Raw genomic sequence first — 15711 nt, forward strand, 5'->3', positions numbered from 1 at the left:
AGATCGAGTACCGGGATCGCGAGATCCAGCGCCTGGGCGCCCTATTTGCCGGGGGTCGTCCCGCAGCGGCGCTGGCCAAGGACTGCTGCTACCGGAGTGTCAACTCGCTGAACGAGGACGTTGGCAAGCTGCAGGAGGAAAAGCTGGCCATGCAGAACAAACTGTCGGAGGCGATGGCCAGCCAGGAGAGCGCGAGCAAAAAGCTCCAAAAACTGTCCGAACGCAACCGTCAGCTGGAGCACGAGCTGAAGGAAATTGAAAACGTGGCGCTGAGTGTGGAGTCGGAGGCGAATCTGAACATTCTGGACAAGGAGCGGGTCAACTCGGACTTGCAGATCCGGCTTCAGCAGTCCAGCATGAGGATTAAAGAGCTGGAGACGATACTGGAGGTTAAGAGTTCTGGGGGTTTTACACCGATCAGTTCGTCGGCTTCGGCGTGCTCGCTGGATTCGACGCTGCAGAACGCGTTGAAGCAAGCGAACGAGGAGAAGCGTGCCCTGTACAAGCAGCTGAACGAGCTGAAGCAGCGGGAACATGCGTTGCTGTGTGACTACGAAAAGGTTAAGGCAAAGTACTCCAAGTTGAAGGTTAAATTGTCGAGCCAGATTGCGTTTGGGGCTGAAAATGTTGTTGGTGAGGGTGCGGATTTGGGTGAGATGAAACAGAAGCTGGCGGGCTTGGAGGGTCGCTTGAGGGAGGTTCAGGAAGAACGTGATCGCTGCTGTGGAGAGTCGAAACGTCTACGTGATAGCATAGCCAAGTTGAGGGGTGAAAATACGGAGAAGGACTTGCGAATCACACAGTTGGAAAGTGAGTTGTGTCTGCACAAGAAGGCAAGTACGAGTTCGAACACAGGACGGTTGCGAACGGCGGATTCTACGGGGTCTGGACAGACGTCGCTTTCGGTGCAGGCCGCGTTCCACCGGGTCGAGCGAGAGCGTGACGCAGCTAAGCGGGAAGCTCAGCAGTTGGAGATTGAGCGTGACTCGTTGAGGAACAAACTCAAGTTGGCTACCAAAAGCCAGATCGACGAGCAGGCCAAGCACGAGGAGACGATCATCGGGTACAGCGGTCAGATTGCGAAGCTTGAGGCGGAGAAGCGCGATCTGCTGTGCGGTCAGAGTTCGTCCCAAACGACGGTGCATCTTTTGCGCGAGGAGAACCGAGACCTGCAGGAGCGGCTGAAGGACGTCGAGAGTCACTTTAGCAAGTTGCGGGTGGCGCACTCGCAGCTGAAGATTCTGCAGGAGCAAACGGAACGGGCGCTGACGCAGCACCAGGACCGCCTGATGTGCTACGAAAGCCAGCTGGGCAGTGCCGAGGCCAAGCTGAACCAGGTCGACGGAACGATCGATTGCGCCAACAAGGACATTGGCAAGCTGCGCGGCGATGTCTGCGTGCTGAAGGCTTCGAATGCGGCGCTGCAGCGCGAGAAGGACAAATTGTTGGTAAGAATGCTCTCAGTAAAGTAGGTTCGTCAAAATTTTGAGTGTTCTGGCTTTCAGATCGAACTGGACAAAAAAACGGAGAAGCTGTTCACGGTGGAGACCGAGCTGGGCAACCTGAAGGCGAGCAAATCCGGCATGAGGGACACCATCGATCGGCTTCAACGAAAACTCGAGTAAGTACACCCTGTATTTTTCGATCTTTATTTGCATTTATTTACTCTACGATACAATACTGTTTAACCTACTCAGTCGGCATTGTGGCATTACTTGCAAACTCTTACGTGCTACTAGTGTTTTTCTTTTCTTTATTGTAATCTTAAACCATCCGCGCGATTATGGCACAATCACAATACTTATTCACTAACCCTACTGCGTGCGTGCCTATTTCACGATTCTACGGTCGCTCTCGTTGGGGGGGAGGTGGGGGCAGGAACCATTGATACTGTGAATGTTTCCTGGTCAATTGGTAACTTAGTACTCTTCCGGTTCGGTCGGTCCGAATCCCAACAGGCTCATGAACCACCTGAAAATGAGAGATGGTTAGTTGCTATCGAATTTAGATGAGGTTGTTTAGTACAAGTACCAATTTTGCTGCGGGGTTCATGCTGTTAAATCGGGTAGGGAAGGAGTAAGTTAGCGCGCGCAGGTTTTGGTAAGGTAGTTAGTGATTGGTTGTGGATGCTACTACGTTAGAGTTGGGAAGAATGGGGCAAGCGTAAAGTTGCCGATCCTGAACGAAAGCAGCTCGTTCAAATACCTGGCTAATCCGACGGCCGGCGGTTGGCATCCGATGACGCCGTTCTGCAGCGGCGATTCGTACGGGGTGAAACCAGGTCGGCAAACGCAAATGGCGCCCCGTACCTTTGCGGGACCCTTCTTCGTTTCCAACCACTGGCCGGGCCCACAAGGACCTCGAGTGTACAGTTTGAAGCACTGCTTGTTGATCTCGACCATGTCCGGAGTGCTGTCGCAGGCACTTTTCGGGACTTCGTCCTCGGAGCACGATTGGTCCAGGTTGTGAATCACTCCGGAGCAACCGCAGATGCCGTTGTACGAGATTCCGTCCAGCGAAGGCCGCGTGGTAAAGTCAAATATCACAACCTGGTGCAGACTGCAGGGACCTTGCGATCCTATGCGGTAGCAGGTCTTCTCTTTTGCGAAGTAAAGTCGACCTTTTTCGCACGGATTCGGCGTACAGACGTTCGCTTCCGTTACGAACGATCCAAACTCACACGGCCCTTGCGTGTACAGTTTGTAGCAGTAGCCGTCCTTCCAGGGTACGTAATTGTCCTTGCATCGACACTCGGCCCGCATCGAGCTCACTTCCTGCTGGCCCCGCTTGTCGGCGATGATGAACGTGTGACCAATCGGACACGGTCCAATCGTCCCCAGCTCGTAACACTGGTTCGTCTCGTTGTGAAAGTGCGGCAATCTCTGGTGGCAAGCGCACTTCTTCGACGGCAGAAACAACTCCCCCGTCCGCAAACATGGTCCTCTGGTGAAGAACTCGTGGCAAGTTTCCGTCTCGTTGTAGAAGTAATTGCTCAGCTCACCCTCATTTTCACACTAAAAAGAGCAAGCGTCGATGAACTAGTTTGAACTCGGTTACCTTCTAGAACACTCACCCTACACTTGGCGATCCCATCGTTGTCCAAGCTGAGCAATTTCCCCTTTGGACACGGCCCTTTGGTATGCAGCTGGTAGCACTTGTTGTCCTGCGGCCAGTAAACCATTCCGCTTTGGCAAATTTCCGTCGACTTGCAGATTCCCCAGCGTTGCTTTGGTCTGAAAAGAAAACCCCTTCAATACAATCTTTCGACAACAACCCAACCCAGCAATTACATGGCACTCTTCACTTCCGAGTCGGCGATCGGCGCAAAGTACTGGCCAAAGTCGCACGGCCCGCGCTCAAACAGCGGATGACAGCGCTTGGTCAGTGGAGACTGCGCCGTCGTCGGCGGGCACCGACACTCCGCTCCGGAACCGCCCCCGAGCGTCCCCGAGCCCACCGGGCTCAGCTCCATCGTGTCCGGGCAGGGATAGCCCAGTTGGAAGATTTTGAAGCATTTCTTGAGCGGTGGCCAGTACAGCAGCTGCCAGCCGCCGGGTTGGCTGGCGCAGGGATTTTTGTTGGGGTCACTCCAGGGCGGGGGGACGATTGCGGCCAGCGACGACGACTGCAGGTTGTAGAACGTCAGGATGCACACCCAGACGGATGCATGCCTCATCACAGATCTAGGGAGAGGGGGAGGGGAAAGGAGAAGAGTGTGGATTAGTATTGGCTTGGTGTGGAAGTACAGTCCAGACTCGATTATCCGATTATGGAACTTCGCATAATCGATTCATGACCAAAACAAACTTTTCGAGGTTTTTTTATTTTCTTACTTTTAACATCAAGTTCGAGTTCTGCGACCCAATTTTAGTCAAATTCTAATATGTGATTGCCTTTTAAATTACAAAAAAAAATCTATACAGTCCAGACTCGATTATCCGAAGGCCTTGGCAAAATAAATCCAAAGTGATTTAGAATTTTTAAATCCAAGATTGCGGCCAGATTACGATGATGAAATATTGAAAAAACCCGATTTAATCCCACCTGGGGTGAGAAAGAGCCTTTCTTACTAAAGAATATAACAATGGTAGAACTTCTTTCAATTAAAAACATCGACTTTGTTTATTTAGTCTTATATGAAGTATTATGAATGATATGATTTCCAAAAGAAATAAAAAACGCAATTTTCACCAAAAGAATATTTTTGATCGTACAATATGTTTGTACGTTTCTAATCAAACAAGCGTTTATGACAAACGCGATCATAGCAAGCTTCCTAACAACGCACACCGCGGTTGTGGTTTTCTAGTTTTGGTACGAGCCCTTTTGTGTGACTGTGTTGGTGCTTTGGTTCATCGTACCAGCGCACCAAGACTAGCAAAACCGAGGTACCGTAAAACGGGGTGACTTTGATAGCCGGGGTGACTTTGATAGGTTTGCGATTTTTCCGCAAAATGAAGAGTACAATTAAAATACGTAAGGAATGGTTTAGAAACATACTGACCGTGGTAGAGAAGTGTTCAAAGTATCTCAAGAAGAACTTTTCATAAAATTTTAACAAGTTTAAATAGTTAGTTAACTATAGTTAAGAAAATGTTGATGAAAGTCATTATTTTAAACTTCTCAAAGTGTCATGATTTTCTCAATGAACATGATTTTGAATCGGAAAACGGAATGCATTTTCGGATTCTTTGGACAATTTTCCACTAGGAGAAGGTTAAATAAATTTGTAAATAATAAATAATATGTGTTTTTGAAACACCATTTAAAAAAAATCTCCAAATTTATAAGCAATTTCAGTTAAATAAATTTCATCTAAAATGTGAAAACTTGTGATTCGTGCTTCAAATTCTGTAAAAAATGCAAAATAAATCGATAATTTTATAAACAAAACCAGTTTTAACAAATTTTAGGCGAAATTTCGACTTTTTAACAATTTTACCTTAAATTTATATGTATTTTGCTTAAAAGCTTATACACTTAGTTAACTAAATATAAACATTGTTTTTTTTTTCTTAAAAACTATATCAGCTACTTTAGTGATGGTACATTTAGGGTACAAATAAAGTTTGAACATCTTAAATATGATTTTAACAAGAAAAACTATGACTATCAAAGTCACCCCGGAATTAAAACTAAGAATTTTTAACGTAACTATTTTTTTAAACATTATTGAAAAAACTTTTATTCCGAAATAGTGCATGGACTTTGTGTAGTCTACCCCAGTACATGTTTTAAAAATAACAATCTTGAGAAAAACCTTACCTGTTGGAAAATATGCTAAAAACAAATGGAAATCCTATCAAAGTCACCCCGGTTTACGGTACAAGTGAACCGCGTGTGCCGCACGGTGCATGGAAGCTAGCCATTCAGCTTCTACGAAAGTGACAGAGTCAGAGATAGCTATTTTTAACAACCGCACCACTACACACTCAATCGCGAGAACCTTAGGAAGAAAGCCATTGGAGTCGCCAGCATTGAACACTTTGAAAACGATATAAACGATGAAAAGCTTAGAAAGCTCCTATTGAAATCCAATGAACCCTGTTAAATAAACTTACGAAATCACGAAAAAATGAAGTCTACATTTAGGCGATTTTAGGAGCGCACGGGAAACAAAATGATTGTAGCCGGATGAATGTCCTATGTCACAAAGGTTTTTGCATAAACATTGGACAGTTATGCAAAAACGGACAGGGCAAAAGAAACCGAAAAGCTACGATATCTTACATATTGAAGGAAACATCGGTAGACAAGCTACTACAAAATGAGTATAAGTCGAGCCACAAAATATATGCGCCAGCATTCTCGCGCCAGTATTCGAAGCTCAACTTGACAACTTGTCGACTTGGCGACGAAGCGTCAAAAATCGATGCAGTGTGATTTTTTGTCGATTTTTCCGATTAAAATTCATGCTGAATCGACATATTTACGAAGATGGAAATGACGTCCTGCCTTAAAGTAAAACCTATACCTTTCTTTAGTAAGAAAGGCAAAAAGTAAATCGTTCTAAAAATTGATCGGGATTGCCGATCGATGTCGAATTTGTTTCAGATGCTCACTCATGGTCTGTACTATGAATGTAGCAAGAAATTTCGAATAAAATCAGAAATGAAAAATGTTGGCGAAGGCACCAGGTGGGCTTTTACCTTTTTTTAGGGATTTTTTTTCTTATGGTAGGTCAATCAAACGGCTCTAACTCCAGAACCATATAATGAATCTGGATAAAAATTTGGGAGGTTGTAGGGCTCGAAAATGCAATTTTTGAGATAAATAAAAGATATGAAAATGAACAAAATTTACCATATTTTCATTTGAAAACTGTGTATTTTGTTGAAAAGTCTGGCCGCATCCGAAAACAGATGGATATTTCGAAATTTGCGCGGCAACTCGCCCAGGTTCAGCAAACTAGCTTTCATCTACATTTAGAAGAATCGAAATCGGATATATGGGAGCTGAGAACGGCGCGACACAAAATTTTGCAAAATTTTACCACATACGAACATCACTCGACCTCCACGGAATTTATTTTCTCAAAATTCGAGGGTTGGAGATAGACGAGTTCTGTCAAGCTGAATCGATAGAGCGTCAAAAATCGATGGAGTGTGATTTTTTGTCGATTTTTCCGATTAAAATTGATGCTGAATCGACATATTTACGAAGATGGAAATGACGTCCTGCCTTAACCCTCTACAACCTAACCCCGCCTTTAGACGGGCTTCGATCTAAAAAATCGCCAAAAATCAATTTTCCAACCGATTTTTGATCTTTAAAAAGCATTGGAAAGAAGAACTCTTAAAATTTTAGAAAATTTTAGGGTTGGAAGTTTAACTTGTTTTAAGTGACTTTGCCAATGATTTTAAAAATATCATTTTTTAGGGGTCAACTTTGGCTGTGTTTTTTACTAACATTTCCTATATTTTCAGTAAAAAGAAGTATGCAGTAATTTTTGTGGTGTCCCAGACTATGCCTCTACGCATTTTTTTGCAATTTAAAGGATAATGGTGCGATTCTATAGCAGAAAATGTGAAAAACATGCAAAAAAATGAAAAAGTGACTGTAAAAACATGAAAAAATTAGATAGGCGAAATGTAATTATATTAGGTGGTAGAGTAGGCCAAATACTACCAAAAACAAACATAAACTAAACAAGATAAATGCAAATTAAAATAATAAAAATTAAACAAGAAAAACATAAAACAAGAGAAGTAAAGTTTTTGTAGAACAAAAGTTGCTCAAAATGACCTCCTGAATACGGGAAAAATAAATATTTTCGGAAAAAAAATTTGGGCAGTAGAGGGTTAAAGTAAAACCTATACCTTTCTTTAGTAAGAAAGGCAAAAATATTTTTTTTTTATTTTACTGGCAATCATCCATTCAAATTTGACTAAAATGGAATCGCAGAATTCGAATTTGATGTTAAAAGAAAGAAAGTAAAAAAAAAAAACACGAAAAACTTTTTTTTTTGTGATTCGATTATCCGAATCCCATACAAACCTTCGGATAATCGAGGCTTCGGATAATCTAGTCTGGACTGTATTTCATCATTTAAGAGTAGTTTATGAGTCAAACATCAAAAATAAGACAAAAAAAATAATTTTTTTTTTCGTCATTTGATTATCCGAAGCGAAATTTTTCCAAGGCCTTCGGATAATCGAGTCTGGACTGTATCTTCTGGGATCTCTACATTTGGCTGGAAGATATATTCTATCGCAAATAATATAGTTTGTTGGTATAGGTTTGCTTTCCAATTCAATGCTTTTTTTCAACCCAAATCATCAAGTTTTAGACAAAAAAAAACCTAAAAAATCACCCAGAAATTCCTGAAGCTTCTTTGAACAAAAATTACAAAAAAATAATGTAAATTACAGTTACTGCCCCTGATCGCATAAATGTCCCATTAGGGTGTAATATCAAAATCGATTTTCCAGCACAGCAATTTTTCAGTTCCTTTTGGGGTCCTAAACAACTCCCCAAAGTTTGGGAACGATTGGTTTAGTCCTCACTTTGCGCAAAGCGATTCAATTTTCCATATAAATTTGTATGGGAAAACACATTTTTTTGAGTTTTGATATTTATAAAATCCACGTTTCACGCTGTACTAAAACCGGATTCATATTCGGATGCTCTGGAATGTGCTCTACAACTTTCACGAAGAGAGTATGGTGCTAGCTTGTCCCTGAAAGAAGATACAGCGTCCTCAAAACTCGTCTAAAACGTGATTTTCGAGCAAAAAACACGTTTTAGACGAGTTTTGAACACGCTGTATCTTTTTATAGGAGCAAGTTAGCACCATAATCTCTTCGGGAAAGTTGTAGAGCAACTTCCAGAGCATCCGAATATGAATCCGGTTTTAGTACAGCGTGAAACGTGGATGTTTTTCCCATACAAATTTATATGGAAAATTGAATCGCTTTGCGCAAAGTGAGGACTAAACCAATCGTTCCCAAACATTGGGGAGTTGTTTAGGACCCAAAAAGGAACTGAAAAATGGTTGTGCTCGCTAAATTTGGACAACTTTATTTTTTTCCATACAACCATATTACACCCTAATGTCCCATATATTTCATCGATTTCGAGTTATTGATGCAGTTTGGTTCAAAATTGTTTGCTCTTTCAAAAGAGCCTATAACATCCAGTACTTTGTTCTAGAAATCAGGAGGAAATTCAGTTTTTTCGCGAAAACTTAACACGTAGCCTTATGTATGGGACAAACTTCAAATGCGTTTTTCTCAGCTTGCTGTTTTTGCATATGGGACATTTATGCGAACATGGGCAGAGTACTTGTTTGGTAACTGGGTGCTCGATAATTTGGCTGTAGTCATGTTTAAAAACAGTCAAACCTCAAATAACAATAACAAAGACAAATGATCAAGGGGTTAGTGGATGCCAAATTCGATATCAACAAATTGAAATTTTGTTTTTCAGGTTTTTGTGAAATTACCTGTCAGCTTCAAAGCAAATCGATGCCAACATTTCAAAAAGCATCATGTACAAACTATGCGTTTTGAGAAAAACGCATTTGAATGTTGAGCATCCATTTTCAATTCCCATTTTAATATAAAAGCTAAATAAGATGTTCTAATGGTAACAAACGATGAGAAACGTTGCTTTTATTGATACTTGATCATCCTAATTCAATAAAACATTGTTTCTGTAATTTTATTTGAGAAAAACAAACATAACTTCTTTTGAAATCACCAACGTCTATATCACCCTGCTGTCATAGAGGGGGACGCTTTGTTATGATTCGTTTTTCTTCGCCGAATGTACATGGCGCTTTTTTCATGATGCTTTTTTTTCGTCACGAGATTCATGTAGTCTTTTATTTGACAGGTTGACAGGGCTATATAAACAGGGACTGCTGATGGCAGAGATTTCGTTTATGTTACTTTATTTAAAATCATGATTAAACAGTCTTTACTGAAGTAACTTTTGCTCATTTTTGGTGGAGAGGTAGCTTATTAGGAGTACTTTCAGAATATGCAATAACCCAGAAAGTGTCAAAATGTACATGATGCCTTTTGAAATGTTACCGTCGAAATTTAAATAGTTAGTCTTAGATATTTTTTTTTAATTGTGAAATAATTTTTAAGCGTTGACGATCCCCTCGTCAATCTTTTTTTTTGTTCAAAACAACAATACTTCTCATCAATACCAGCAACTTTGCCGAAGACACTAAATCGATCAAAATTTTCCTTTTTTCATATTTATATTCTAGAATATTTAGATACTACTTTGAATCTGTAACTAACTCACAGTTTTTTCAATATTATCTGGAAATTGTTTTTGTTGAACGAATTTACATTTAGAACAGATTTTAAGTAAGAGACATTTAAAAACACCCAAAAAGCAACACAAAACATATGCTCTAGATATCCAAAGCTGAAATGTCACTTAAGTTTCCACAAGAAACTGATAATTATGCACTAATTCACAATAATCTTGAAAGGGTACAAAACGCAATCGACTAAGCTGCTCTGAATCTTGCCCCAAAAGCCACGCGCCGTCTGTGTCTGTGGGTGCAACTATCTTATCACCTACATTTTGCCTCAAGAAATTTCGCTTGTTTTGCTTCTCACACCCCACTTCTTCCACCAATTTCAGCTGTTAGCGACGACTGCCGCGGCGTCGACGACGGACGAGTTTTCTTTTCAATCTCTTTGAAGGCCAATGTCCGCTCAAATGCATGCATAAACAGTGGCCGGTCGTCGCCGAATGCCACCACAACCACCTTCACCGCGGGTCATTTTACTCTTCTCGAGGTTCGAGGTGTGTGTGGAAGACAGAAACCAAAATAAATGGCGAATTTTGCCGGTCTCCAAAACCAACAAACAACCCGTCTTTTGGTGGTGTTGACCCGCTGACTGGGGTTGACGGAGATCTGCGCGCGAGAGTGTGAGCCACCAATAGTTTACTGACCCATATAGTGCGGTGCCGGTTGACCCTGGCGGCAGGTTCGACTTTGGGCGCTTGCGTAACGTTAACATTTGGTGAGATTTTTTCAATGGTGATAAGCGCGTCGTTGAGCAGCAGCTCGCGCTAATCGAATGAGTCAAGGACCCTGTATTTTGCGATGGTCACATTTTGCGACATTTTTGCATCCAACCAATGTTGCACAGTAGGAGACTGCGAGTTGGGTAGGCGATAATCGCCTTCTAATTTACACCTTCAACTATTAATCTCACAGCGGTAGGTCCGGCCGTAGATCGTCGTAGTCTCGGCGTTTGTTTGCGTTGATTTACGCGCCAATTGGTTCGCGTACGAACAAGAAGTGCCGCAATTAAATCCGATTGTAATCGTGCGCAAGTACAAACTAAGCCATTAGTGGCTCAGCCGATCCGGGGTGATAATTTATGGGTTCCAATTAGTCACTGTCCATCCGTTGGTGGATGGTGGTAGAGTTGGTGTTTGGGGGTGCATGCGAACGCCCAGCTGCTGCGACGAGAATTTCACACAGTCAATCGGCGGAGTGTAAGACAATGTCGTTGCCCAAAGGCGGGGTAGTTGCAATTACCATGGTCATTGACTGGCCGTTGCAGCCCCAAGGGGCAGGTCAATTAGCTTCGTTACTAATTGTTTCGAGTGAAATACTAGAAGACTTCAGAAAAGAAAAATCTCGCAGCAATTTATCGTTAGGCGTGACTAAGGTGAAACCTTCAGCGAATAGTTACGAGTTACCTTGAGCAATCAAGCGAAGAAGAGTTCAACATGCTGATTGACCCCAATGTACAGATTCTAGACGCCACCCTGGCCTAGAACGCCATCAAACAATGCATCGTTCAAGGTTAACTCAACGCTTCTGTTCATCGCTGTAACTTTAATAGTAGTTTTACCACAAACTTTCTCACGATTCAAAATTCTTGCCGCAAACCGTCGTCGCATCCACAGGATTTGCTCAATCGAACGTTTCGTGATTCTTCGCCGCTCAACTTTGAAGCACACCTCACGATTTCCAGGCCCCGTCCCATAAACCACCATTGTTCTCTAATTACAGCGAGTAAACCCAGTTCACACCGTCTTTAGCCAATACGGGGCTGATTTCGATATGCAGCCATAGGCTGCGCAGAGAAGAGTCTCGAAATGTTTAGTGCGCAAATTTTTGTCGTGTGACAACGCGAACGCAAAAATTTCCTGGCCCTAGTTATTATGCAAGGTTGATATGATTAAACGAGAGCACACGCAAAAGGCATGCTCTCAACTGACAGGTTCGGCCAATTTTCTGGGTCATGCAACACAATTCGTTGCTCATTGTTTAAAGTGCGATTTGACGAAAATCAAGAGATTTATCGCACGGTTTTGTCCCTTTTTTCTTGCTGCTTGATTCACGTGCTGGTGCAGATGCAAAACATACACAATTACCGAAGAGCTCCGTGTTTTGTTGTACTCGACGAGACTCTGACACATCGTTTGGATAATTGGGGCTTCAGTTGGTAGAGGAACTTGGGGGGAATGAAGTATAGTGACACAATTTTCAAAAATCACAACAAAAGGTTGCGTGCAGGTCAAAAGTTATACAAACTGAAATTAAACGGTTTCGATTGTGTAAGAGACTTTTGGCAGTAGAAAATGGATGTTGCATTTACTGCAAAATCAATGTACAGTCCAGACTCGATTATCCGGAGTTGCGATTATCCGATGTTCGATTATCCGAAGGTTTGTATGGGACTTCGGATAATCGAATCACGAACCAATTTTTTTCCGTATTTTTTTAATTTTCTTACTTTAAATATTAAACTCAAGTTCTGCAACCCCATTTTAGTCAAGTTTGAATGGTTGATTGCCTGTAAATTAAAAAAAAATCATTTTTTCAATATTTCATCTTCGCCATTTTGGCCGCCATATTGAAATTGAAAATCACGTTAGAGTAGTTAAAAAAAAAGCTCAACAATCAAAAAATAAGACAACGATTTTTTTTTTATTTTCGTGATTCGATTATCCGAAGTGAAATTTTGCCAAGACCTTCAAGTCCAAATCCAAATCAAGTCCGGACTGTATATCGCAACAGATATTATTTGGTTTTAATTGTGGAAATAGTGGATGACTTGAAATATCTGATGTTTAATATTAAAGATCTTTTATGGTGGCAGTGTTATAAGATATTTTATCAACATTTTCTTGAAATATGGTGAAGTTTGAGACAGGAATTTTATCCCACTGGCCGGGAAAACTCGGGAATCGAAAACTTATTTTGTAAGTTCAGTCAAAATTAGACAAATTTTCTTAAATGAATTTAATGTGTGTTTTTTTTTCTCACAAAAATCTAATTATGATTATTCTAAATGAATAATTCTGGAACTGTGAAATAGCTTTTAAAATTTCAATACGAATTTTCTAATAAGATAGTAGATTTACCAACAAATTTGGGTTTCAAAAGTAAGAATCAAATTTGAAAAAAATCAACCCTTTGTAGAATTCAATAATCATTATTCACAACCGAAAAATAATTATATTTATTTAAAAAAATGTTTTGCCTTCCACACCTTACTGAGGAAAGGCTATAAAATCACTCAAAAAATGAACTTCTTAATTCGACCCCGTAGACCCACCTTCACGTATACCTATCGAATCATGATTTGGGCAAATGTCTGTGTGGAGGTGTATAGGTGGGTGGACAAAAAATTGTCACTCGATTATCTCCGGATTGACTTTACGGATTTTGATCGTTTTGGTCTCATTCGATCCGTCTTGGGGTCCCATAAGTCTCTATTTAAAATCAGCAAGTTTAGTAAAGTACTTCAAAAGTTATGCTGAAATAGTAGTTTATGCAACAAGTTGCAAAAAGAGGATTTTTTTCAGCACGAGTCGTACATTTATCCAACGAGGTTCACCGAGTTGGATAAATACGACGAGTGCTGAAAAAATCAAGTTTTGCAACGAGTTCCATACAACATTTTTTGCAATTTGGAAAAACACCCATTGAGTGAAATTTTAAGTCGAATTTTCATGTATTTTGTCAATAAATCGTTTAAATCAAAAAAATGTTGAAAAGTGTTACTTTTCAAAACAAGTGCTGAAAAGTTCAACTTTTCAGCACCCATTTCAGTGCTGAAAAGTAGAACTTTTCAGCATTTATTTTGAAAAGTGTTGCTATTCGATTCTGTTATTTTTGGTACAGAAAAGTAGGCTATTTCGTCGTTCAAGAATGACAGGAAAAGTAAGTAGTTTCATGACGGAATTGCAAAAAAAACCATTTTGAGGAAGTCCCGTCATGTTATACATTTTCAAAAAAATATTCAAAAGACCTTTCCAACGAGCCCAAAACATCGAAGATCTGATAAACCTATCAAAAGTTATTAGCACTTAAGTGTTATTTATACACATTTTGGAGGCCGGATATCAGATATTTCGATGAAAATGGTGTCCAGGTCCATCATGCGACCCGTCGTTAGAAAGGAACGATTAACCACCCTAATGTGGATTAAGTAACGTTTTTTAAATATTAATTTAAAAATAATTGCATTATATAATTTTAAATAAAATATTTGATGGAATTTAGAGAACATCAATTTTCTTGCTTTATATATTTTGTTTTATTATTTTTTTTTGAATTTGCTTTTTTTTATAAGTAATTTTCTTAAACATATTTTCAAGTTTATGTCGCCCCCCCCCCCCTTCAAAATTGGTCTGAAAAATCAGGCATGTTTGGGCTTGTTTAAAAATGTTTTGAATTTTTATGAAATTCCAATGTACGGCACCGAAAAAAAATTATTCTTCGCAAAAAATATTTTTTTCGTGAATACTTAGAAATATTGGAATCTAAAGATGGCAAAACAACTGGACAGGTGTATAATGCATTTTAAAACACTTTTTTCATTAAAATGTTGAAACAATGGCTCGTAATTTCAATTTTTATACATTTTTTTATTTTTTTGCCCCCCTCGACTTTTGTCAGAGTCGAGGGACATAAACTTCAAAAAATATTTGCAACGGCCTTAAAATTTCTGAAATATTTGGTGTTTTTGATATTTTGCAATATTTTTTTTAGGAGAATTTTATTACTAAAATACGAAATACCCATCAAAACTTGTGATGCATTTTGATTTCAATGTCAAAATATATAAAACAAATTGCGGTGAAAGTATTTATAAAACTTCAATTTAAAATTTATTAGAAATATTGTATTATTTTTCAAAAACATATGTTTTTTTGAGTTTTTTTGATTATGAGGTTTTCTGGACAAAATTCACTTTTCACATTTTGGACATAAAAGGAAAAAAATAATTCCTATTTTTTTGGAAATTAAGTAAAAAAATGGTTTGACTATATTTCAGACGTTATTGGAAAATTACGACTTGTTAAAAAATCTCATCACTTTCAAATGGATTTTTAACTTGAAAGAAAACATTTTCATTCATTTAATAATCCTGAACATCAATTTTGGTTACATCTAGAAAAATAAAATCATCAATTTTCAAGATAACGATAGTATTTGTATGGACAACTTCCAAAATTGCAAGTAGGTTTTATAGACGAACTATCGATGCAATTTCACCCCTTCTGGCAGTAAAATGCAATCTGAGTAATTCTTCTGAACTTCGAATATCATGTTTTGTTTTTGTTGCATCACTTGTTGTCCTTCAAATCTCAATACAAATTTTTCCGCTTGCCATTAAAAATATTTTTTTTTTCTAAAAATGTACCCTTCTTTATAATGTTTTCAAATCTTACAACAAAAAGAAGGGAGAATCTCTATGATCTCTAAAATTCTCGTTGATACCTTCATATCTTTAATTTTGTATAGAAAAGAATGGGTTTATCTTACGTCTCGAAAAAAAATTATCATTCTTTTAGATTTCTTTAAACTGATAGAAAATAAAATCTCTATGAGTGTAATTGTTCTCATAAAAGGAAACTTTGTTTTGAAAAAAAAAGAACTGGGCCGTGGTCCATTCTGGCTAATGGATTTCTATGGAATGGCATTAAGGGGATTTGAATTCTGGGGAAGGTAGAGAACCTTTCATAAGCAGTGGTGCTTATTTTCGAAACATCTTTTCGACTTAATTTCGTCAACAAATCGATGCCCGTGTGCTCTCATGTTCTATCTAGATAGGAATCCCAGCAAGCTTAGTTCAAAAGAGCACACCGGCATCGAAATATTGAAAAACTGTCATACATTTACTAACATTTATTCATGTTGAACAAACATACGAGTTATTGTGCAATTTGTTCGTCAGCTGGAAATATAAAAGAAGTAAATTTAAAAAAAAA

The 15711-nt window shown here is 39.5% G+C and overlaps 2 protein-coding genes across 3 annotated transcripts in view; one reads left to right on the forward strand and one right to left on the reverse strand.

The window, feature by feature from the left end:
• LOC120416701 (centrosomal protein of 135 kDa) overlaps positions 1–15711 on the forward strand; it is a 59666-nt gene that overhangs the window by 13986 nt on the left and 29969 nt on the right. Inside the window, exons 3-4 of the mRNA XM_039578517.2 lie at positions 3–1448; positions 1506–1621. Of these exons, the coding sequence (XP_039434451.2) occupies positions 3–1448; positions 1506–1621 (1562 nt within the window). The remainder of the gene's footprint in view (positions 1–2; positions 1449–1505; positions 1622–15711) is intronic.
• LOC120416675 (uncharacterized) overlaps positions 1627–15711 on the reverse strand; it is a 34871-nt gene continuing 20786 nt past the window's right edge. Inside the window, exons 2-5 of one of the 2 annotated variants that reach the window (XR_005605373.2) lie at positions 3291–3683; positions 3074–3233; positions 2032–3014; positions 1627–1971 (exon numbers count right to left, since the gene is read on the reverse strand). Coding sequence is in view for 1 of the 2 variants with exons in the window: in XM_039578494.2 (XP_039434428.1) it covers positions 1920–1971; positions 2206–3014; positions 3074–3233; positions 3291–3676 (1407 nt within the window). In the remaining variant the exon portion in view is untranslated. The remainder of the gene's footprint in view (positions 1972–2031; positions 3015–3073; positions 3234–3290; positions 3684–15711) is intronic. The other variant, XM_039578494.2, reaches the window with a different exon arrangement.

Source organism: Culex pipiens, chromosome 2 (genome assembly GCF_016801865.2).
Source record: "Culex pipiens pallens isolate TS chromosome 2, TS_CPP_V2, whole genome shotgun sequence".
Classification (NCBI taxonomy): domain Eukaryota; kingdom Metazoa; phylum Arthropoda; class Insecta; order Diptera; family Culicidae; genus Culex; species Culex pipiens.